The sequence below is a fragment of the Ovis aries genome, chromosome 1 (assembly GCF_016772045.2).
Source record: "Ovis aries strain OAR_USU_Benz2616 breed Rambouillet chromosome 1, ARS-UI_Ramb_v3.0, whole genome shotgun sequence".
Classification (NCBI taxonomy): domain Eukaryota; kingdom Metazoa; phylum Chordata; class Mammalia; order Artiodactyla; family Bovidae; genus Ovis; species Ovis aries.
The window spans coordinates 53,960,653-53,985,161 of record NC_056054.1 but is presented as its reverse complement, the minus strand read 5'-3'; the positions used below and the strand labels follow the sequence as shown (position 1 = coordinate 53,985,161).

General features: G+C 42.7%; 1 protein-coding gene across 2 annotated transcripts in view; it reads right to left on the bottom strand.

The window, feature by feature from the left end:
- AK5 (adenylate kinase 5) overlaps positions 1-24,509 on the bottom strand; it is a 272,560-nt gene that overhangs the window by 30,109 nt on the left and 217,942 nt on the right. For both annotated transcript variants that reach the window (XM_004002092.6, XM_042249944.2), the window contains exons 11-12: positions 4,676-4,839; positions 1,938-2,054 (exon numbers count right to left, since the gene is read on the bottom strand). In XM_004002092.6, the coding sequence (XP_004002141.4) occupies positions 1,938-2,054; positions 4,676-4,839 (281 nt within the window). The remainder of the gene's footprint in view (positions 1-1,937; positions 2,055-4,675; positions 4,840-24,509) is intronic.

Sequence of the window (24,509 nt, the reverse complement as noted above, 5' to 3'; positions counted from 1 at the left end):
GTAGAGCTTCAGTTTTGCAAGATGGTAAAAGTTGTAGAGATTGGCTGCATAACAGTACAAATACACTTCACATGTCTGAATTAGACACTTAGCATTAGTTAAGATGGTAAATTTGATATTCTATAAATATGCAGAACATGGTAAAACATTACTGTGATTTAAAAGAAACTAGAAGAATCCTCCCAATTCCATTTTGTAAAAAAAATAAAAATAAAGTTAGTCACTCAGCTGTGTCCAACTCTTTGCAACCCCACGGACTGTAGCCCACCAGGCTCCTCTGTCCATGGAATTCTCTGTCCATGGAATACTGGAGTGGGTTGCCATGACCTTCTCCAGGGGATCTTCCTGACACAGGGATTGAACCTGTTGTCTCCTGCAATGCAGGCAGATTCTTTACCATCTGAGCCACCAAAAAAAACTAAAACGATCCTCCTAACATCATTTTGTAAAAAAAGTGGTTAATTATATCAAAGTCTGAGCTCTTAAAGTAGTTTGTTTGGTGGGAAAAAGCTCATTAGCATTCTGGTGTGTGAATTCTAAAGAACTACCTGGAACTGCCACAGTCCCAGGCTTTGCACATAAATCCATTTCTCTCTGCTCACTCCTATCTTGACAAAGTCTCCTGAGCTGAGAGGAAGAAAGTCAGCCCTGGGGGTCAGGGCCACACTTGCCAACTAGGACAAAAAAGTTTTTCTCTGATTCTGATTGCAAGTAAGAAATGCAAGGGAGGGTTAGCAATTATCCTTTAAGTATTTAGATGCCATCTAAGGAAATTAAAACAGAGGCTCAAAAAGAGGTTACAGTAACCCCCAGGAGACATAAAGTTACAGTTCCTCTCAATCAGCGCTGAAGTTAAAGGTAGATGGAGATGGGCCCCCCAAACCTTAGTCCTACCAGTAGTTGCTACTTACCAGTGAGTAGATACTACCTGTGCGACTGTGGGCAAGTCACTTAACCTCTCTGGGCTTAATTCATCACATTTACCATGAAGAAATACCCCCCTTTCTCTATCTAAAAGGTTATTAAAAATGTATCAAAGGAAATTATGTAATAAAATATTTTAAAACTAGTCTAAAGAGATCTCTATATAAATATTAACTCTTGTAGGCTGTGGAGTCTTTGTTTAACAAACGGGGACAGTTGTTTCCCTCTTGTTTGCATAAGAGGGACAAATTAGAGATAATGTATGCAAGCATGTAGCACAAGACTCAGCCCAGAGTAGGTTCTATAAATGATGGCAATGTTTTTTACTCACTGCTATTCTCCTGTGAGTGGCCTCCCAGTGAAGGGGGTGGGCCTTGGGCATATATCTGATTTTGCCTGTCCAGCATCTGTTCTCCCTGCCTTCTTCTAAGAGCATCCTATCTGTCTTCAGGTAATTCCCTTCCCCTTCTCAGGGGTGGTGCAGGGGTGGTACCCATTTTCCCTCCTTTTCTCCCATCTTTGCCCTGGTCCTCCAGGCTGAACCAGGATATCCCTGGATAATCCACAGTGATTAGTTCAGTGAAGGGCCCAGGACCTGACAATCCAGGATAATGAAACAAAACCCTGGGTTCTTTTTTTTTTTGCTGGACCCACTGGAGAATAGAAACACATTTGTGATGTCACTTAGATGATAGAATATGTCTCTAACAGGAAGAAAATGAGGCCAATGCAAAGAAAGAAAATCTAAGAAATGGACAAAGTCAGATGACTGACAAACAAATTTGAATACATGAATCCACTAAAGTGTGAACTGCCCTTGGAGGTTTTAGTTACTTGAACAATAAATATACCACAGCATCCCCACCCTACATGCCCCTCACTTTTTTGCTGAATTTCTGCCATTTGTAATAGAAAGTTTTATTGAATAGAACTGACAGACTTTGAATTTATTCCCTCAGCTTCCACGATATCCCCTATTTGTCTTCTGGGATGATCTCCATAGCAACACTCACCCTACGTCCAAACTCTTCTCCTTGCTTCACTTCCCGAGGATAGCCGTCAATCAGGAAGCCCTTGGTGTTGCTGAGGCTGGCCACCATGGCCTCCTTCAGGAGCTCCAGAATGATGCCCTGGAGCAGAGGGAGAGCGGTCAGGATTCAGACTCTTCCACAGAGCAGCATGGAGTTACCAAAGGTCTCCCAACCACCCCATCATGGCAAGGGGGAGAAACGTGCTAGTTAGATTAACAGTGGATGGCAAGGTCCTGTATTTCATCAACTGTAAATCGCAGCCCCCCACCACCCAATTTTAATGTCTGTGGGACTGGTAGGTATTTCACAATCAGTACTGGGTCAAAGTCTGTTGATGTTTTTTCTTACTGGTAAATTTTAATGGTTAAAGTTTTGGGGGGTTGCCTAAAAATAATGGTATCTTAAATTGGGTGAAATATGGTGCTGTATTTCAAGCAGTAGCACTCCTTGAATTAGGCCCAATGGAATTTAAAACTAGACAAAGCATGGTATAAAATGTGCTTCAGTGTTGATTGTTTTTTTCCCAGTAAATATTTTGTAAAATTTGACAGGACATGCACTGACTTTAGTAGACTTTCAGTAGACATGATGTAGCATTTTCTAGCAATATCACTTTGTTAAAAATTTTGATTTAACTTGTGCTTACAGAAAACAAGGAAGCTACCAGCTACCCAAATGGGGGGGAATTCCTTGTGTTCTCTGGGTCCCTGGCTACCTTGGACTTTCAGCAGGGGCTGGGGAATGTAACTTATCACAAAGAGCAGTCAGAATCTATCCCTAGATAATAATGAATTAAATCCTCATGAAGTTTATATTTTAGTGAAAAATAGATACTAGATGAACAAGTAAATATATAAAAATAATTAGAGAAAACTACTAGGAACAAAATTAAAGCAGATTAGAAGAGGCAGATTGTGAGAGGTGCTGTTTTTAGATGGGGTATGCAGGCCTCTTTGATAGACGGTGATATTTAAGTATCTGGATGAAGTAAAGGAGCAAGCTATATGCATGTATGAAAGAAGGGCACTCAGGCTGAGGAAATAGACAATGCAAGGGCCCAGAGGCAGGAGCAGTCTGGCCTGTGGGAGGAAGAATGGGGGTGTGGGTTGGGTGAGAGGAAATATGAGAGTCATGGAAAAGAGCATTGGAGAGCAAGCTGGAGTCCAGAGCCATGGGAAAGTCTGGATTTCCTTCAAAATGTGGTGAGGAGCTGTTGGAAGGTTCTGGGAAGGGGGATAAATGTTTTTAAGAAATCGCTCTGGCTGCTGTGAAAAGAGTAAACTGTAGGGGAAAAAGAGTGGGCAGAAGGAGGCCTGTTAAGAGGCAACTACAGGACTTCCTTGGTGGTAGAGTGGATAGGAATTCGCCGGCCAATGCAGGTAACATAGGTTTGATCCCTGGTCCAGGAAGATTCCACTTGCCTTGGAGCAACTAAGCCTGTGCGCCATGACTACTGAAGCCTGTGCGCTCTAGGGCCTTTGAGCCACCACTACTGAGGCCACATGCGGCAACTACTGAAGCTCGCAAGCCTAGAGGCTGTGCTGCACAAGAGAAGCCACCGCGATGAGAAACCCAAGCACTGCAACAAAGAGTAGCCCCTACTCGCTGAAACTAGAGAAAGTCCTCAAAAAGCAACGAAGACCCAGTGTAGCCAATATAAATAAACAGATTAATAAATACATCTCCAAAGCTTAAGAAAAAGAGAGAAAAGAGATAACTGCAGGGGTCTGTTTCCTTTTTGAGAACCATTCTGGCTTCCAGGTGGGAAACAGACTGCAGCTGGTTAAAGAGGAAGCGAGAAGCTCTCTTAGCTAATAGGGGTTGCACTGGCATGCCCTGACTACAGAGCCTAGTGTGAGAGTTAGTCTGGAAGGGATGAATGTTTTATGATACCCGTGGCATCCAGCCTCTCAGATATGGATAGTGACTTGAAAACAACAAAAAAACATAAATAAAAGGGATATTCTTCGGCTACCCAAGGAAGATAACAGATTTCATGTTAATGCCATTATACCTCTCAGAATGAGACCAAGACATTATTTTCTGTTTTTCAGAGGTTTCTAAAGTCCTTTGGACTGCAAAGAGATCAAATCAGTCAATCCTAAAGGAAATCAATCCTGAATATTCATTGTAAGGACTGATGCTGAAGTTGAAGCTACAATACTTCGGCCACCTTATTGGAAGAGCCAACTAATTGGAAAAGACCTTGATGCTGGGAAAGATTGAGGGGAGGAGGAGAAGCAGGCAACAGAGGATGAGATGGTTGGATGGCATCATCAACTCAATGGACATGAGCTTGAGCAAGCTCTGGGAGATGGTGAAGGACAGGGAAGCCTGGCATGCTGCAGTCCATGGGGTCGAAAAGAGTTGGACATGGCTTAGCAACCAAACAACAACAACTAATTCTAGATCTAGGTTCTGATGCACCAAGATTATTTCTGCTTTGAAGCTTTTAACTCTAAAGCAGGGACCAATTTTAGGAAAAAGTATGAAATAGGTTACATTCAAGGGACTGGCAGAGCAACAAGACAGAAGGAACCAGGGCCTGGGCAACTTGGTCCGGCAGATGGGCCTCTGCTGTGGACCTCCTGCCTGCCTCTGGATTGCTAAAAGAAACAAAATACAGCATTGTCCTTTCTGAGTTTCTTTGTTTCTGAAGCTTAGATTAATGGCAACACTTCCAGACCTCTCCCTGGGCAGAGAAGGCAGCTGTTGCTTACTGAGGGCACCAGCTCTCCACGTTCCGTGATGTCTCTGATCAACTTGCTTCTTTCAGATCCTGATGACAGCTCATTCCGCAGGAGCTCGCCAGTCGAGAGATGTGTAAATCCATATTTTTCCGCCAGCTTTCCACACTGTGTGCCTTTGCCAGAGCCTGGGCCACCTAGAAAAGAAGTCATGGGTCATACATCCATCCCGAATCTGGCGCCCTGTTTGGGGCTGTAGTCACACAGTGAGCAGGCTTCAGTGCTTCATCTGCCAGTGCGGCCTGAACCCTGCTGATCTACTGGGGGCGTGGTGGGAGCCGTGGGCGCAGTGGTGAACAGGACACTGACCTCGCCCTCAAAGATTGTGTCCATGGAGGGCAGAGCGTGCTACAGACAACAGCAGTCACTACGGGTGGTCTAGTGGGGAGGAGTGCAGAGGGCGCAGGGGAGGGTCCACAGTCCCAATTTGGTGGACACGCTCAGCACATAAATTTCCTGGGGCCTTGAATCTGCTCATGAGCAAAGCAGGGACCACAGTGCCTGATATATGGTGACCACTCAACAAAGGCTAGCCGTTACTTTTTGTTTTTGTAATTCAGAAAATAATGCAAGCTATTTTGATTCAATCTAGACACAGGTACTTTATTCACAAATATTTAGATTAATAGCATTTTGCTATATCAAATGAAGAGTACAGCAGTTTGGATAAATCCTGACACAGAAACAATTAAGACCCACTGTGACTAACTTTGGGAATTAGGGTGTTGCACCTAAACAAGCCACAGTCTTTAATTTGTGGTTGTTAGCCACTACTTTTATTTATTTTTATTTTTTCCGGATGTTTTATTTTTTTATTTTTATTTTTTAAATTTTTTTAGTTTTTTATTTTTTTAATTTTAAAATCTTTAATTCTTACATGTGTTCCCAAACATGAACCCCCCTCCCACCTCCCTCCGCATAACATCTCTGTGGGTCATCCCCATGCACCAGCCCCAAGCATGCTGTATCCTGCATCAGACATAGACTGGCGATTCGATTCTTACATGACAGTATACATGTTAGAATGCCATTCTCCCAAATCATCCCACCCTCTCCCTCTCCCTCTGAGTCCAAAAGTCCGTTATACACAGCTGTGTCTTTTTTCCTGTCTTGCATACAGGGTCATCATTGCCATCTTTCTAAATTCCGTATATATGTGTTAGTATACTGTATTGGTGTTTTTCTTTCTGGCTTACTTCACTCTGTATAATCGGCTCCAGTTTCATCCATCTCATCAGAACTGATTCAAATGAATTCTTTTTAATGGCTGAGTAATACTCCATTGTGTATATGTACCACAGCTTTCTTATCCATTCATCTGCTGATGGACATCTAGGTTGTTTCCATGTCCTGGCTATTATAAACAGTGCTGCGATGAACATTGGGGGTACATGTGTCTCTTTCAATTCTGGTTTCCTCGGTGTGTATGCCCAGAAGTGGGATTGCTGGGTCATAAGGTAGTTCTATTTGCAATTTTTTAAGGAATCTCCACACTGTTCTCCATAGTGGCTGTACTAGTTTGCATTCCCACCAACAGTGTAGGAGGGTTCCCTTTTCTCCACACCCTCTCCAGCATTTATTGCTTGCAGATTTTTGGATCGCAGCCATTCTGACTGGTGTGAAGTGGTACCTCATTGTGGTTTTGATTTGCATTTCTCTGATAATGAGTGATGTTGAGCATCTTTTCATGTGTTTGTTAGCCATCCGTATGTCTTCTTTGGAGAAATGTCTATTTAGTTCTTTGGCCCATTTTTTGATTGGGTCGTTTATTTTTCTGGAATTGAGCTGCATAAGTTGCTTGTATATTTTTGAGATGAGTTGTTTGTCAGTTGCTTCATTTGCTATTATTTTCTCCCATTCAGAAGGCTGTCTTTTCACCTTGCTTATATTTTCCTTTGTTGTGCAGAAGCTTTTAATTTTAATTAGATCCCATTTGTTTATTTTTGCTTTTATTACTTTTAAAATCAGTTGCTTTCAAATTTATGGTTACCAAAGAGGCAAGGTGAGGGGGATAAATTAGGAGTTGGGGATAAACATACACACGCTAGTATATATAAAATAGATAACTGACAGGGACCTACTATATAGCATAAGGACCTCTACTCAATATTTTATAATAACCTATAAGGGAAAAGAATCTGAAAAAGAATAGACAAATATATATGAAAACTGAATCACTGTGCTGTACACTTGAAGCTAACACAACGTTGTATACCAACTCACTTCAATAAAAAATGGTTTCCACAAATATCATATAGTGATGCATACATATGGAATCTAGAAAGATGGTACTGATGAACCTACGTTCAGGGCAGCAGTGGAGCAATGGTATACATAGGCATTTGGCAGAAACCAATAAATACTGTAATTTTCCTTCAACTAGAAATTAAAACAAGATTTAAAAAGAAAAAAATTGTTTCCCTTTTTAAATAATCATAAAGTTACAGACGAGTTATGAGTACAAAGAACTTTTCGAAACATTTGATAATCAGCTGCCAACCTGATGCCTCATCGTTAGAGAACACTTTAATGTCATTTCCTCCAGACAAGGAGCCAAGCGCATCCTCCTACATAACTACGTCTTTGGACCTTATTCACATGTCAATGGAATTGTCCCAATCATCTCAATAATGTCCTCTGGAGCCAGTGGGTCACGTTTAGAATCATGTGCTGCCTTTAGCTGTCATGTCTTCTGGTCTTCCATATGGGCCAGTTCCTCTGTATTTCATTGACACGTTGGAAGATTATAAATAGTTATTTTACAGAATGTCCGTCAGCATGAATTTTTCTATTGTTTTCTAGCTACTAATACTCAGGATCTCCCATATTCCTTTGATGAACATTACATCCTGATTCTTTCCTTGTCTCCCCCACCAAGTTGCAAGATTTTACACCTTAAAAAATATCAACAGCTAACTTTTGCCAAGTGCTTACTGTACTGGTCACTGTTCTAAGCACTATATGTGTATTAATTTTAAATAATCTGAAGAGAGGCAGACATTGGTATTACTCCCATTTTACAGATGGGGAAGTAGAGTCACAAAGAAGTTAACTGCCTTAGGTGGCATGGGTAAGTAAACAGCAAGTCTAGGATTTGAAGCCTGAACTCTGGCTCTGAGAGGTGTTCCCTCCTCATTTGGCTGCTGCGCCCAGGTTTACCTGCTACGTTTCAGGTCCTCTTGTTCTTAGTGTACAGCAGGCATCCTGCCTCTGTGTGGGGCAAAGGGTGAGGCTTTGGGGTCCAGCAGACCCATGAGCAGGATGATTTGCCTGAAAAGCATGTCACTTCCCAGCTGCAGAGCATTCTGTGGCTTCCCTTTCTCCAACTGCTTAGAGTGGCATTTGTAGCTTCTAGGAGCTAGTTCCATTCAGCCTCTCCAACTTTTTTCTACATTTCTTATCCTCACCCAACATTGACCTGTTCAACCACAGACTGTCCTTTCATCAAGACATATTTGAAAAAACACGTTTCTAATTGTGAGATAATTGCAGATTCACATTTGTAAGAATAATATAGAGAGATCCTGAATCCTCTCCTTTATGATTTAATCCATGAATCCTTTACCGTTTCCCCTAGTGGTGACATTTTCCACAACTGTGTCACATCATAATATCACAACCAGAGTATTAGCACTGACGTAATATAGAAGCAGAACATTCCCATCAGTGCCGGAGTCCCTTATGCTGTCCTTTTATAGCCACACCCACTTCTCTCTACACACACAACCCCTCCATCCTTAACCTCTGGCAACCACTAAATCTGTATATAATTTTGTCATTTTGAGGGAATTGTATCAGTGGAACCATAGGCATCAAGATATAGTTTTCCAATGTGTGTTTGCTCTTCCGGTCCTCAGCCTGGATGGCTTCCACTTTCTACTCTCTCAGGACTCTCTTCATCCCATGGGTCTGGATCCAATGCTTCCCCCTTCCAGCAGCAATCAGCCTGTCCACCTCACCTCTCCTGGGGTGAGTGATGTAACCCCCACTTGGGTGCCCTTGGCCTGTCTTACACTTGGTCTAGGTCTTCCACTAGACCTTCTGCCCCACAGCATCTACACAGTACCTGGCCATGGTAGGTGCTTCTTAACGCTTGGAGGATTTCCCGGTTAAAAGGAAATATGTAACACCGAAATGCACAACATGGTTGAGGTTTCAGCACGGTAGTGAGCGCTTGCAACTTGTTCTGTAATTTTCCTGTCTGGCCTCTCTTCATCTTCAAAACTCCTTTCTCGGAACAATGGCAACAAACCTCTTGAGGGGCAATACTTGTGGCCCCTCATTGGTGGAAGGGCCTCTCACTCCCTCTCTTTTGCCTTGGCAGCGAATCCAGGAAACGTCCACGCTTTGACTTCTGCTCATTTGCAGAGCTGCTCTTGACCAAATGGGAAGGGTTCAGGGCGCTCGCTGTATTGTCATGGTGGCCGAGATGTACTAGGAAAACAGCAATTACAGAGGCTCGAAAAAATAATGCAGACCACTTATCAGGAGAGGCTGATTGCCAGCTGATGCTAGCAGCACCATGACTCCTGAGATAACAGGGATGGAGAGTGGGAACAAGGGAGGGCCACTCTGGGCAGAAGTGCTTCCAGATAAGGAGGGAGGGAAACAAAGGGCCAGGCTCTGGCAGCACCCCAGAGGGCCTCTGTGGCTGGATTTACCTAGAGACTGTTTCTTGAGGATGGCTGGAAGCCAGTCATGTGGAAAAAAGATATTTTCAGCCTTGGCTTATAGGGCAAAAATGCTGCATTTCAATTATTTTCTTCTTGCAGCATCCTCCTAATTTGACTATTATAATTTTTGTTCCTTTCAAATGTTATTTAATAAATCTTGACACAAAGGCAATTAAAACATCTTCAGCTCAAATTAACCACAGCTGTGTGTGAAACAGCAGCCACTGCTTCAGTTAGAAACCTTTCGTGGGAGCAACAGCTGCAAATTCTTAACATTCTTTGGGCAAATGGGGCAGGCACAGTGGAATTTTAAGTAATCTCCACAATGGTTTGATTTTTCCCGCGGCTCCAAACCAGGGAACAAAGTGATTTTTATCACTGCCGTGAAGGCACCAAAACTGCTGGGAGATGTAGGAATTTTCATAGGCTGTCACTGACATTTCTTTGAGGGCTTCACTTATGACATTGAAATAAAGAAACAATGGAGCCTTGATATCCTTCCAGGATAATTTGTTACATGAGGAAAACCCTTCTGAAGTGATTTTCACATATCTGCACAAGCGGGCTGCATTCTCTCCCGATGAGATGACTGACAGGAGATGGGGAGCTGTCACATTTATTGTCATCCCGCTGATTTTTCCTGTATCATTATTCAGGCTTAATCCCTGAACAAATGGATACACAAAATACTGCATGGTGTGATTCACAAAGGCAGCCTGGGCTAGGAGGTTCCGTATTAAAAGTGTCTGTCAACACTTTTAAAAAAAGAAAAGGTGAAAAATCTTTATTCTCAACCACCAATGTAATTTAAAATTTTTTCCATGTGAGGCCAAAGGTGCTATATTGTGAGAAGTGCAAATGCTGTGAACCTCCATTTCACAGCTCCGTGTGTCCCTTGCCCTTCCCCAATGAGATAAAGAACTTGCCTGCCAATGCAGGAGACACAGGAAGATCCCCTGGAGGAGGAAATGGCAACCCACTCCAGTATTCTTGCCTGGAAAGTCCCATGGACAGAAGAGCCTGGCGGGCTATGGTCTGTGGGATCACAAAGGGTCGACACGACTGAGTGACTAACACAACAACAATACAACGCTGCACCGAGGGAAGGGGAGTGCCTGCAGGGGACCCGGGAGCCAAGGGCCATGGCTGGCCTCGCTTTCCTGCCTTCTCCTTGGTACCTGGTGTTCTGCAGAGCTGCAACAAGCTGCGTCACGCCAGCATGTCCACCTCAGCCACCTTCTCCAGGGCTTCTATCTTCAGGGCCAATACTCTCAGGGGCACCTCCTGCAGTGGGGCTCCCTGCAGCAGAAGACCTGCCTCCGAAGCGACTTTGCGGGGTGCTTGGCTTTAGGAGGAAAAGGATGAAATGGCAGAGCTGGTGTGTTAGAGCCCATTCTGTGCTCAGGAAGAAAGTAGATGATGATCTCAGGTTGATCATTAGTTCACTTCAATACAGTCGGTCAGTTGTGTCCAACTCTTTGCGACCCCACGGACTGCAGCACACCAGGCTTCCCTGTCTATGACCGACTCCCGGAGCTTGCTCAAACTCATGTTCATTGAGTCGATGATGCCATCCAACCATCTCATCCTCTGTCATCCCCTTCTCTTCCTGCCTTTAATCTTTCCCAGCATCAGGGTCTTTTCCAATAAGTCAGTTCTTCGCATCAGGTGGCCAAAGCATTGGAGCTTCAGCTTTAGCATGAGGCCTTCCAATGAATATTCAGGATTGATTTCATTTAAGATTGATTAGTTGGATCTCCTTGCAGTCCAAGGGACTCTCAAGTCTTATCCAACACCACAGTTCAAAAGCATCAGTCCTTCAGCGCTCAGCTTTCTTTATAGTCCAACTCTCACAACCGTACATGACTACTGGAAAGACCATAGCCTTGACTGGATGGTCCTTTGTCAGCAAAGCAATATCTCTGCTTTTTAACATGCTGTCTAGGTTGGTCATAGCTTTTCTTCCAAGGAACAAACGTCTTTTAATTTCATGGCTGCAGTCACCATCTGCAGTGATTTTGGGGCCCAAGAGAATAAAGTCTCTCACTGTTTCAATTGCTTCATCCAGCCTGGGGTTTCTCATGATGTACTCTGCATATAAGCTAAAAAAGCAGGGTGACAATATATAGCCTTGATATACTCCTTTCCCAGTTTGGGACCAGTGTGTTGTTCCATGTCCAGTTCTAACTGTTGCTTCTTGACCTGCATACAGATTTCTCAGGAGACAGGTAAGGTGGTCTGGTATTCCCATCTCTTGAAGAATTTTCCACAATTTGTTGTGATCTACACAGTCAAAGTGCTTCCCTGTGGCTCAGAGCTTAAAGCGTCTGCCTCCAATGCGGGAGACCCGGGTTTGATCCCTGGGTTGGGAAGATCCCCTGGAGAAGGAGATGGTAACCCACTCCAGTATTCTTGCCTGGAGAATCTCATGGATGGAGAAGCCTGGTAGGCTACAGTCTACAGGGTTGCAAAGAGTCAGACACGACTGAGCGACTTCACTTCACTTCACACAGTCAAAGGCTTTGGCATAGTCAATAAAGAAGAATTAGAATTTTTTCTGGAATTCTCTTGCTTTTTCGATGATCCAGTGGATGTTGGCAATTTGATCTCTGGTTCTTCTGCCTTTTCTAAATCCAGCTTGAACACCTGGAAGTTTCACGGTTCACATACTGTTGAAGCCTGGCTGGGAGAATTTTGAGCATTACTTTGTTAGCATGTGAGATGAGTGCAATTGTGTGATAGTTTGAACAATTTTTGGCATTGCCCTGCTTTGGGATTGGAATGGAAACTGACTTTTTCCAGTCCTGTGGCCACTGCTGAGTTTTCTATATTTGCTGGCATATTGAGTGTGGCACTTTCATAGCATCATCATTTAGGACTTGAAGCAGCTCAGCTGGCCCACTTGACTTCACATTCCAGGATGTCTGGCTCTAGGTGGGTGATCACACCATCATGGTTATCTGGGTCATGAAGATCTTTTTTGCATAGTTGTGTGTATTCTTGCTACCTCTTAATATCTTCTGCTTCTCTTAAGTCCACACTGTTTCTGTCCTTTGTTGTGCCCATCTTTGCATGAAATGCTCCTCGGTATCTCTAATTTTCTTGAGGAGATCTCTAGTCTTTTCCATTCTATTGTTTCCCTCTATTTCTTTGCATTGATCACTAAGGAAGCCTTTCTTATCTCTCCTTGCTATTCTTTGGAACTCTACATTCAAATGGGTATGTCTTTCCTTTTCTTTCTTTTTTTTTTTCTATTTAAAATTTTTATTTTTACTTTATTTTGCTTTACAATACTCTATTAGTTTTGCCATACATTGGCATGAATCTGCCATGGGTGTACATGAGTTCCCAATCCTGAACCCCTCTCCCACCTCCCACCCCATATCATCTCTCTGGATCTTCCCCATGTACCAGAGAATGGCATTGAAACATGTATACTATCATGTAAGAAACGAATCGCCAGTCTATGTTTGATGCAGGATACAGGATGTCTTTCCTTTTCTACTTTGCCTTTAGTTTCTTTTCTTTTCTCAGCTATTTGTAATTCACTGAACAGGATAATAATTAACTGAATCCCAAATACAAACAAACACATGGATGTAGTTTCTATTATACTTAACAATCTTTTTGAATAGTAATGGTGTAAAGCAGGCAATGGTGTCCCTGGTTGAGATTTTATTGTATCCTGGTAAATGTCGGATAGCAAGGAGATCAACCCAGTCAATCCTGAAGGAAATCAAAACTGAACATTCATTGGAAGGACTGATGATGAAGCCAAGGCTCCAATACTCTGGCCAATTGATGCAAAGAGCTGACTCACTGGAAAAGACCCTGATGCTGGGGAAGATTGAAGGCAAGAGAAGGAAAGGATAGCAGAGGATGAGATGGTTGGATAGAATCACTGACTCAAAGGACATGAAGTTGGGCAAACTCTGGGAGATAGAGAGGGACAGGGAGGCCTGGCATGCTGCAGTTCATGGTGTTGCAAGGAGTCGGACATGACTTAGTGACTGAACAACAGCAACAGTAACAAGAAGAGGTCACTCATCTTTTTAGCTCTTCCTGAGTTACATCTGATTTTGGTGTTGACCATCTGGTGATGTCCATGTGTAAAGTCTTCTCTTGTGATGTTGGAAGATGGTGTTTGCATTCTCTCGGCAAAACTCTGTTAGCCTTTGCCCTGCTTCATTCCGTATTCCAAGGCCAAATTTGCCTGTTATAAGCTCTATACAGTCAGCAAAAACAAGACCAGGAGCTGACTGTGGCTCAGATTATGAACTCCTTATTGCCAAATTCAGACTGAAATTGAAGAAAGTAGGGAAAACCACTAGACCATTCAGGTATGACCTAAATCAAATCCTTTATGATTATACAAGGAAGTGAGAAATAGATTTAAGGGACTAGATCTGATAGATAGAGTGCCTGATGAACTATGGACTGAGGTTCATGACATTGTACAGGAGACAGGGATCAAGACCATCCCCATGGAAAAGAAATGCAAAAAAGCAAAATGGCTGTCTAGGGAGGCCTTACAAATAGCTGTGAAAAGAAGAGAAGCAAAAAGCAAAGGAGAAAAGGAAAGATATAAACATCTGAATGCAGAGTTCCAAAGAATAGCAAGAAGAGATAAAAAAAAGCCTTCCTCAGCGATCAGTGCAAAGAAATAGAAGAAAACAACAGAATGGGAACATTTCATGCAAAGATGGGCTCGATAAAGGACAGAAATGGTATGGACCTAAGAGAAGCAGAAGATATTAAGAAGAGGTGGCAAGAATACACAGAAGAACTGTACAAAAAGATTTTCACAACCCAGATAATCACGATGGTGTGATCACTCACCTAGAACCAGACATCCTGGAATATGAAGTCAAATGGGCCTTAGAAAGCATCACTATGAACAAAGCTAGTGGAGGTGATGGAATTCCAGTGGAGCTATTTCAAATCCTGAAAGATGATGCTGTGAAAGTGCTGCACTCAATATGCCAGCAAATCTGGAAAACTCAGCAGTGGCCACAGGACTGGAAAAGGTCAGTTTTCATTCCAATCCCAAAGAAAGGCAATGCCAAAGAATGCTCAAACTACCACACAATTGCACTCACCTCACACGCTAGTAAAGTAATGCTCAAAATTCTCCAAGCCAGGCTTCAGCAATACGTGAACTATGAACTTCCAGATGTCCAAGCTGGTTTTAGAAAAGGCAGAGAAACCAGAGATCAAATTGCCAACATCTATTGGATCATCAAAAAAGCAAGAGAGTTCCAGAAAAACATCTATTTCTGCTTTCTTGACTATGCCAAAGCTTTTGACTGTGTGGATCACAAGAAACTGTGGAAAATTCTTTAAGAGATGGGAATACCAGACCACCTGACCTGCCTCTTGAGAAACCTGTATGCAGGTCAGGAAGCAACAGTTAGAACTGGACATGGAACAACAGACTGGTTCCAAATAGGAAAAGAAGTACGTCAAGGCTGTATATTGTCACCCTGCTTATTTAACTTCTATGCAGAGTACATCATGAGAACTCTGGACTGGAAGAAACACAAGCTGGAATCAAGATTGCTGGGAGAAATATCAATCACCTCAGATATGCAGATGACACCACTCTGATGGCAGAAAGTGAAGAGGAACTAAAAAGCCTCTTGATGAAAGTGAAAGAGGAGAGTGACAAAGTTGGCTTAAAGTTCAACATTCAGAAAACGAAGATCATGGCATCTGGTCCCATCACTTCATGGGAAATAGATGGGAAAACAGTGGAAACAGTGTCAGACTTTATTTTTTGGGGCTCCAAAATCACTGCAGATGGTGATAGCAGCCATGAAATTAAAAGACGCTTACTCCTTGGAAGAAAAGTTATGACCAACCTAGATAGCATATTCAAAAGCAGAGACATTACTTTGCCAACAAAGGTCCATCTAGTCAAGGCTATGGTTTTTCCAGTAGTCATGTATGGATGTGAGAGTTGGACTGTGAAGAAAGCTGAGTGCCAAAGAATTGATGCTTTTGAACTGTGGTGTTGGAGAAGACTCTTGAGAGTCCCTTGGACTGCAAGGAGATCCAACCAGTCCATCCTAAAGGAGATCAGCCCTGGGTGTTCTTTGGAAGGAATGATGCTAAAGCTGAAACTCCAGTACTTCGGCCACCTCATGCGAAGAGTTGACTCATTGGAAAAGACTCTGATGCTGGGAGGGATTGGTGTCAGGAGGAGACGGGGACAACAGAGGATGAGATGGCTGGATGGTATCACTGACTTGATGGACATGAGTTTGAGTGAACTCTGGGAGTTGGTGATGGACAGGGAGGCCTGGCATGCTGCGACTCATGGGGTCACAAAGAGTTGGACATGACTGAGTGACTGAACTGAGTTACATCTGCATGGCTTCATGTACATCAAAGCTGGAGTCAAACATAATCCGACAACCGGGATGGGGACTAGCCATCACTCTGAGATGTCCAGACCACTTACAGGAAATTAAGATATATACTAATGTGTGCGTTTACACATACAGACACATATATGTATACATATACTTATATATATATGGCTGTACATGTACAAATATATGTATTTGGTTTGGAAAGCTCATAATGTTTATATTTTCAAGGCAAAGCAGAGGGGACAGCATTCCACAGGTTCTAATGTCATCAGCAATGTTCTTTAGGCCTTAATTCCCATCTCACCCCAGCCTCAGGTTTCTTTAAACCTCTTCAGCACCAATGACCTTCATTACTAACCCAATTTTAGCTCCTCTTTGATGTGGCTGAACCTAGGAGTGCATCATTACTTGGGTCTGTCCTCCCACCCTGCTCACATCTTGCTCTCCCTGTCTCTTTTCTCTTGACCTCTCTGATTGTTTCCCTGGTGGCTCAGATGGTAAAGAATCTGCCTGCAATGCAGGAGACCAGGTTCAGTCCCAAAATCAGGAAGATCCCCTGGGGGAAGTGAATGGCAACCCACTCTAGTATTCTTGCCTGGCGAATTTCATAGAAAGAGAGGCCTGGCAGGCTACAGTCCCTGGGGACATGACTGAGCGACTAATACTTTGACTTCTCAACTTGCCTTCTGTTCACACTGTGACCTCAGCGAGTTGGTCTGTTCCCCTGGGGCTCCATTTCCTGACCAGCTGGGTTCCAGAGCCATTCTCGTAACTCTGAATCTTTTACACCCTTTGAATTCTACTGGGACTGTGATGAGAACCACCAGCCTGCTCTCTGCCCAACCTACCATTTACTTGACTTGTGTCTACTCTGGGTTGCTAAGAATTCCCCAAGAAAGTCAGAGCCAACTGGGTTTATATCTATCTTCATAAGAGCTCTTAATGTTTCTTGACAGATATATTCCTCTTTTGCTGATACCAAATTTGATGTCCGCAGATAGATTCTAATATATCTCCCCATTGTCCTCAAATCCTCAAACATATTTTCATTCTTCTCACTTTTAATAAGCATTTCAGTCCTTCTATTATTCACTATTAAGGTGAAGATTATCTTCTTTCCTCAACATTTTCAAAATGTGTATCTTTATCCTTTGTTCTCCATCTCTCCTTTCTCTCATCTGGAAGATATTATACAACTATTTGGGCTTCCTAGGTGCTGCCAGTGGTAAAGAACCCACCTGCCAATTCAGGAGACATTAAGAGATGTGGGTTTGATTCCTGGGTTGGGAAGATGTCCTGGAGGAGGGCATGGCAACCACTCCAGTATTCTTGCCTGGACAATCCCATAGACAGAGGAACCTGGCGGACTTTAGTCCACTGGGTAGCAAAGAGTTGGACACGACTGAAATGACTTAGCATGCAGCGAATTAGCTCTAAGGCTAACTTTTCTGCTTTGGCTCTCATAGCGCTTCAGCATTTTCTGTCATAGTGTTTTCATAGGATATAGGATCTATCTATTTATAGTTTACTTAAAGTCTGTCTTCCATATTAGACTCTATACAACATGGGTATACTTTCCTTACCACAGTGCCCCAACATAGTGCTTAAAGCACAAATGTCTACTGTATAATGTCATCCTCTTTTTTCTCTTTGTAAATTTTATTTTTCTGTGTTTATTTACATGGCTGCACTGGGTCTTAGTGGTGGCACCTGGACTCTCAGTTGCATCATATGGGATCTAGTTCCCCAACCAGGGATTGAACCCAGGCCCCCTGCATTGGGAGTGCAGGGACACAACCACTGGACTACCAGGGATGTCTCAGGTGTCTACTTTTCAATAATGGCTGAAATAGTAAATAATTTAATGGTGAATGGATCCTCTCCTCCTGCCTGCTCCAAAAGCCCAAATCTCTTTCTTTGCCACATTCAATTTACTACTCTGTTAGCACTCTCTCGTCTGTAAACAACATACTTAGTTCTTCCCAATCCAAATAAAAATATTTCCACCATTGTCTGTATGTATGCTCCAGTTGTCTCCACGTTCTTTCCTCTTTTTTTCCAGTGGCCTAAAACTGTCCAATTCAACTTCCTCCTTTTTTATTGACTCCCTAACCTCTTGCAAGCTACTTTCTCTTCTCATTACTCTCTGAAATTGATCTTTTAAAGTTCAGCAGTAAGAACTTCCCTGGTGGTCCAGTGGTGAAGAACCCACCTTTCAACGCAGGGGACTCAGGTTTGATCCCTGGTCAGGGAACTAAGATCCCAACATGCCGAGGGGCATCAAAGCCCAAGCACCATAACTAAGACTTGACGTGGCCTAAGTAAACAAATATTAAAAAAATAGAGTTCAACAGTAATCGCATAATTGTCATATTATTCAATGATCCTCTTCTAGACTTTATTGTCTTTGACTCTTTAGTAGCATTTAACATCACTGATAAACAGCTTAAAAATCTCTTTTCCCATGACTTCCAGACACATAATTTGCCCATGTTCTCTCCTTTCCTTTGCCAGCTAGAAGCTCACAGAGAGCAGAAACTGCTTTATTTATGTTGGTCTCCCCAGGGAAACTTGGGAAGCATCACTGGCAACTGTTGATGAATTGAAGTCTAGGAGACCTGTGGTCCCATGACAGAGACAACTATACTCCTTTTCACACTAAAGGAACTCTGGATCAAAGGACTCGAGTTCTAGGTTCACACCCTAGACCTTTATCTGGTGAGATGACTTTAATGGAGTCACTTGTCCTCTCTGAGCTTCAGCCTCTTCAGTAACAAAACAGGTAATGCCTATTGGCTGTGAGGACAAAATGTGATTATGCAAATAAATTGCTTGGACCAGTTGCTGGCATGTGAAACACTCAATAAGCATAATGCTTATTATCTGTAAAACAAGGCAGCTCATGTTAGTGATGCTTAGAAGTACTACCAGCTCTAACATTCCATGCTTTTTACAAAGATTAGATACAGAATTTTTATACTGTGGTACAATTTTAGCATCTTTAAAGATGGATAGTCTTCACAGTTATAGCCTGTGAAGGTTTCAAATGTCTTTTGTAAATCAAACTATCCTATTTTTAGGTAGTCCTCAAAATTGTTTAAAAATCTATCAGAAAAAAAAGTCATTTTAAGAAAAAAATGTTATCAGATTTCTACCTTTCGAAATATTTCCTTCTGTCTAAATGAAAACGGGCTTCAAGGTTGGGTTCGGGTTTTTGTAACTGAATTTCTTTCAGAGAAAAGCCATTCTGCTATCAGATCATGAAATGACTATGCCCTAGGAATGATCCTCAACTATTGTGGCCCATGAGTCACTTAAACATTCTGTATCTGGGGGGAGCTGTGTCATCATGCTGAGTTTCAGTAGCATTGCTGGGAACTGGCTCTCTCTGACCAAAAACAGTTAAGAAAAACAGAACTTTATCCTCAAAGACAGTACCCCTATTAGTTCTGAAACACATTGCTGCTTCAAGATATTAGCCAAATAGGATGAAGTATGCCTGCTGACAGAGTCAGCTGAAGGCTGCGTGAAAGAATTTCACACGGGACTGGGAACTTCTCCACTTTTTTGTTTTTAACTGAAAGCCTAATAAACTTGAAGTTGCTTCATCTTTTTCTCATCTTCTGAGATGTGGGCGTGGCATGTGGGATCCTAGTTCCCTAATGAGGGATCGAATCCACTCCCACCTTGCACTGTAAGTGCAGAGTCTTAACCATAAGTCCTGGGCCTGGGAATTTCTTGATAGGAATGCGTGTGTGTGTGTGTGCGTGTGCACTTATTCACTCAGTCATGTCTGAGTCTGTGTGACCTCATGGACTGTATCCCTCCAGGCTCCTCTATCCATGGACATTTTCAGGCAAGAGCACTGGAATGGGTCAGTTCAGTTCTGTTCAGTCTCTCAGTCGTGTCCAATTCTTTGTGACCCCATGAACTGCAGCACGCCAGGCCTCCCTGTCCATCACCAACTCCTGGAGTTCACTCAAACTCATGTCCATTGAGTCGGGGATGCAGTCCAACTATCTCATCCTTTGTTATCCCTTTCTCCTCCTGCCTTCAATCTTTCCCAGCATCAGGGTCTTTTCAAATGAGTCAGTTCTTTGCATCAGGTGGCCAAAGTATTGGAGTTTCAGTGTCAGCATCAGTCCTTCCAATGAACATTCAGAACTGATTTCCTTTAGGATGGACTGGCTGGATCTCCTTGCAGTCCAAGGGACTCTTGAGAGTCTTCCCCAACACCACAGTTCAAAACATCAATTCTTCAGTGCTCAGCTTTCTTTAGAGTCCAACTCTCACATCCATACTTGACTCCTGGAACAACCGTAGCTTTGACTAGACAGAACCTTGTTGGCAAAGTAATGCCTCTGCTTTTTAATATGCTGTCCAGGCTGGTCATAACTTTTCTTCCAAGGAGGAAGCATCTTTTAAATTCATGGCTGCAGTCACCATCTGCAGTGATTTTGGAGACCAATAAAATAAAGTCTGTCACTGTTTCCCCATCTATTAGCCATGAAGTGATGGGACCAGATGCCATGATCTTCGTTTTCTGAATGTTGAGCTTTAAGCCAACTCTTTCATTCTCCTCTTTCACTTTCATCAAGAGGCTCTTTAGTTCCTCTTCACTTTCTGCCATAAGGGTGGTGTCATCTGCATATCTGAGGTGATTGATATTTCTCCCAGCTTCCCTGGTGGCTCAGAGGTTAAAGCGTCTGCCTGCAATGCAGGAGACCTGGGTTCAATTCCTGGGTCAGGAAGATCCCCTGGAGAAGGAAATGGCAACCCACTCCAGTATTCTTGCCTGGAGAATCCCATGGACGGAGGAGCCTGGTGGGCTACAGTCCACAGGGTTGCAAAGAGTTGGACACGACTGAGCGACTTCACTTTCACTTTCTAGCAATCTTGACTCCAGCTTGTGCTTCATCGAGCCCAGCGTTTCTCATGATGTAGTCTGCACATACGTTAAATAAGCAGGGTGACAATACACAGCCTTGATGTACTCCTTTTCCTATTTGGAATCAGTCTGTTGTTCCATGTCCAGTTCTAACTGTTGCTTCCTGACCTGCATATAGGTTTCTCAAGAGGCAGGTCAGGTGGTCTGTATTCCCATCTCTTGAAGAATTTTCCAGTTTGTTGTGATCCTCACAGTCAAAGGCTTTGGCATAGTCAATAAAGAAGAAGTAGATGTTTTTCTGGAACTCTCTTGCTTTTTTGACGATCCAATAGATGTTGGCAATTTGATCTCTGGTTCCTCTGCATTTTCTAAATCCAGCCTGAACATTTGGAAGTTCATGGTTCACATGCTGTTGAAGCCTGGCTTGGAGAATTTTGAGCATTACTTTGCTAGCATGGGAGATGAGTGCAACTGTGCGTTAGTTTGAGCATTCTTTGGGATTGCCTTTCTTTGGGATTGGAATGAAAACTGACCTTTTCTAGTTCTGTGGCCACTGCTGAGTTTTCCAAATTTGCTGGTATATTGAGTGCAGCACTTGCACAGCATCATCTTTCAGGATTTGAAAGAGCTCAACTGGAATTCCATCACCTCCGCTAGTTGTTCATAGTGATGCTTCCTAAGGCCCACTTGGCTTAGCATCCCAGGATGTCTGTCTCTAGGTGTGTGATCACACCATCATGATTATTTGTGTTGTGAAGATCTTTTTTTGTATAGTTCTTCTGTGTATTATTGCCACTTCTTCTTAACATCTTCTGGATATTAACTGGAACGGGTAGCCATTTCCTACTCCAGGAGACCTTCCTGACCCAGGAACTGGACCTGTGTCTCTTGCATCTCCAGTATTGGCAGGTGGATTCTTTACCACCGAGCTATGGGGGAACCCCCATACTACATGTGATCTTAGCCAAAAGGCCAAGAAGCAGTTTTTGTTAAGAAGGACTGTGCCTTATTTATCAATACCTGGTGTATAGTTATTAAATTATGGAGCTTCAGGGAGATAGCCTTGAACATAACTTTGGGAGTCAGGAGACCTTGGTTCTAGACCATTTCTGGTTTTAACTAGGCGGGTAACCTTGAGAGACTCACTCTGTATCCTCAGATGCTAGATTCCTTGTTTGTAAATCAAAGAGTCTCTATTAAATTAATGGTTACCTGTGCTATTTTACATTAATGTTTTGTTCAGTTGTCCAATCATATCCAACACTTCGAGACCCCATGGACTGCAGCACACCAGGCCTCCCTCTCCCTCACCATCTTTCAAGTTTGCCCATCTTCATGTGCATTGCATGGGTGATGCCATGCCGTCATCTCATCCTCTGACACCTCCTTCTCCTTCTGCCCTCAATCTTTCCCAGTATCAGGGACTTTTCCAATGAGTCAGCTGTTCCATCAGATGACCAAAATACTGGAGTTTCAGCTTCAGCATCAGTCCTTTCAATGAGTATTCAGGGTTGATTTCCCTTAAGATTGACTGGTTTGATATCCTTGCTGTCCAAGGGACTCTCAGGAGTCTTCTCCAGCACCGCAGTTCGAGGGCATCAGTTCTTCAGCGTTCTGCCTCCTTTACAGTTCAGCCCTCACAACTGTATGTGACCCCTGGGAAGACCGCAGCCTTGACTATATGGAACTTCGTCGTCAGAGTGATCTCTCTGCTTTTCAACACACTGCCTAGGTTTGCCACAGCTTTCCTGCCAAGAAGCAAACATCTTCCGATTTTATGGTTGCAGTCACCATCTGCAGTGATTTTAGAGCCCAAGAGGAGGAAATCTGTCACTCCTTCCACTTTTCCCCCTCTCTATTTGCCATGAAGTAATGGGGCTGGATGCCACAATCTTAGTTTTTAAGTATTTAGTTTAAGCTGGCTCTTTCACTCTCCTCCTTTACTCTTATCAAGAGGCTCTTTAGCTCCTTTTCATTTTCTGCCTTTAGAGTGATATCATCCACACATCTGAGGTTGTTGATGCTTCTGTGGCCTATCTTGATTCCAGCCTGGAACTCATCCAGCCCTGCATTTCTCATGATGTGCTCAGCGTATAGATTAAACAAACAGGGTGACAGCAGACAGCCCTGAAGTACTTTCTTAGTCTCGAACCAATCATTTGTTCCATACAGAGTTCTGACTGTTGCTCCTTGACCCACACACAGGTTTCTCAGGAGACAGGTAAGATGGTCTGGTATTCCCATCTCTTTAAGAGCTTTCCATGGTTTATTATGATCCACACAGTCAGAGGCTTTGGCATAGTCGATGAAACAGAGGCAGATGTTTTTCTGGGAATATCTGCATTTTACATTATGTTTCTAAATATTATAGCTTCTTTTCAATAGTGCTTCTCTGTGAGGAAACACCACTCATCCTCACCTTTTGAACGCAATTCATTGTTGGGGGATTTTTGCAGAAACTATTAATAACACCTGTGGCTGGTGATTTATATAAGTGATAATGAAAGGTCTCCAGTCAATAAATTTTGAGTAACAAAAGACACATTAATACACCTCTGGCCAATAATGTGTTAAAAGTGCCCAAGTGACTTGCTTTGGCCGGTGAAATGCAGGCAGAGGTGGATGTGTGTCACGTTTAGGCAGAGGGTTTTATGGCCAATACGTGGTTTACTGTATATCTTTTCACCTTGCTATAATACTAGCAATATTTTGAACAGCAGGGGATCAATTAACATAGTTACCAGATTGAAGCCCAGGCAACTGTTGATGAACATGTAGCATTAGTCCAGAACAAAAAGAAGAAGTGGAGGAGGAAGACAAAAAAGAAGAAACATCTTTATCACTCTATAATTCAGAGATTTTTAGGACAGCTTACTTGTTACTACAGCATGACCTAGCTTCAACAGCATAGCCTGGCTTCTTCTGACTGATACATTGCCAAACTTCGCTGTGCATCAGAATCAACTGAGGAGGTTGAAAAAGTTCCTGAATCAGTACTCCCTGTCATACTATGATCTTAGGCATGCATTAAATGATTATAATAGGCAATTTATAACAGGCAATAAGCTGAACTTCTCCTTTCTATTTTTTTTCTCCTTTTATATAAAATCATTTTTCTCTACTGCACAGGGTAGTTTTATGAACCCCTGGGGTTGAGGCATTGAAATTTACAGTTTTAGAAAGTTCTCCAGGGAAATTACATAGACCCTGGCAGTATGTGTAAGGAGAAAAAGGATGTATTAAAGGATGGGCAAAGGGATGGACAGAGGGACAGATAACTGATAAAACAGTTACTGTAAATGTTAATGGTAAAATCCAGACTGTGAGTTTACAAGCATTCACTATAAAATTCTTTCAGCTTTGTTGAATGTTTGAAATATTTTCATAACAAAAAAGATCTTCAGAAAAATTCCCCAGGTCGTTCTGATTGTTAACTTGTTTTGAACTTCTGGATTGGATAATCGAAGGAAGGCAAGTTGCTGTGAATACCCCAGTGGTCACTGCAGGGAGTCTGTAATGTTGATCTTTCTTTTAATATTTCCAATGTAATACTGTGGAGATAATGGTTTTATCATGAGTGAATATTTGCTATCAGTTCAGTTCAGTCGCTCAGTCATGTCCAACTCTTTGTGACACCATGGACTGCAGCAGGCCAGGCTTCCTTGTCCATTACCAACTCCTGGAGCTTGCTCAAACTCATGTCAGTGCATATCTGCATATCTGCATGTTATCTGCATATCTGAGGTTATTGATATTTCTCCCAGCAATCTTGATTTCAGCTTGTGCTTCATCCAGCCCAGTGTTTCTCATGATGTACTCTGCATGTAAATTAAAAAAGCAGGATGATGATATACAGCCTTGACATACTCCTT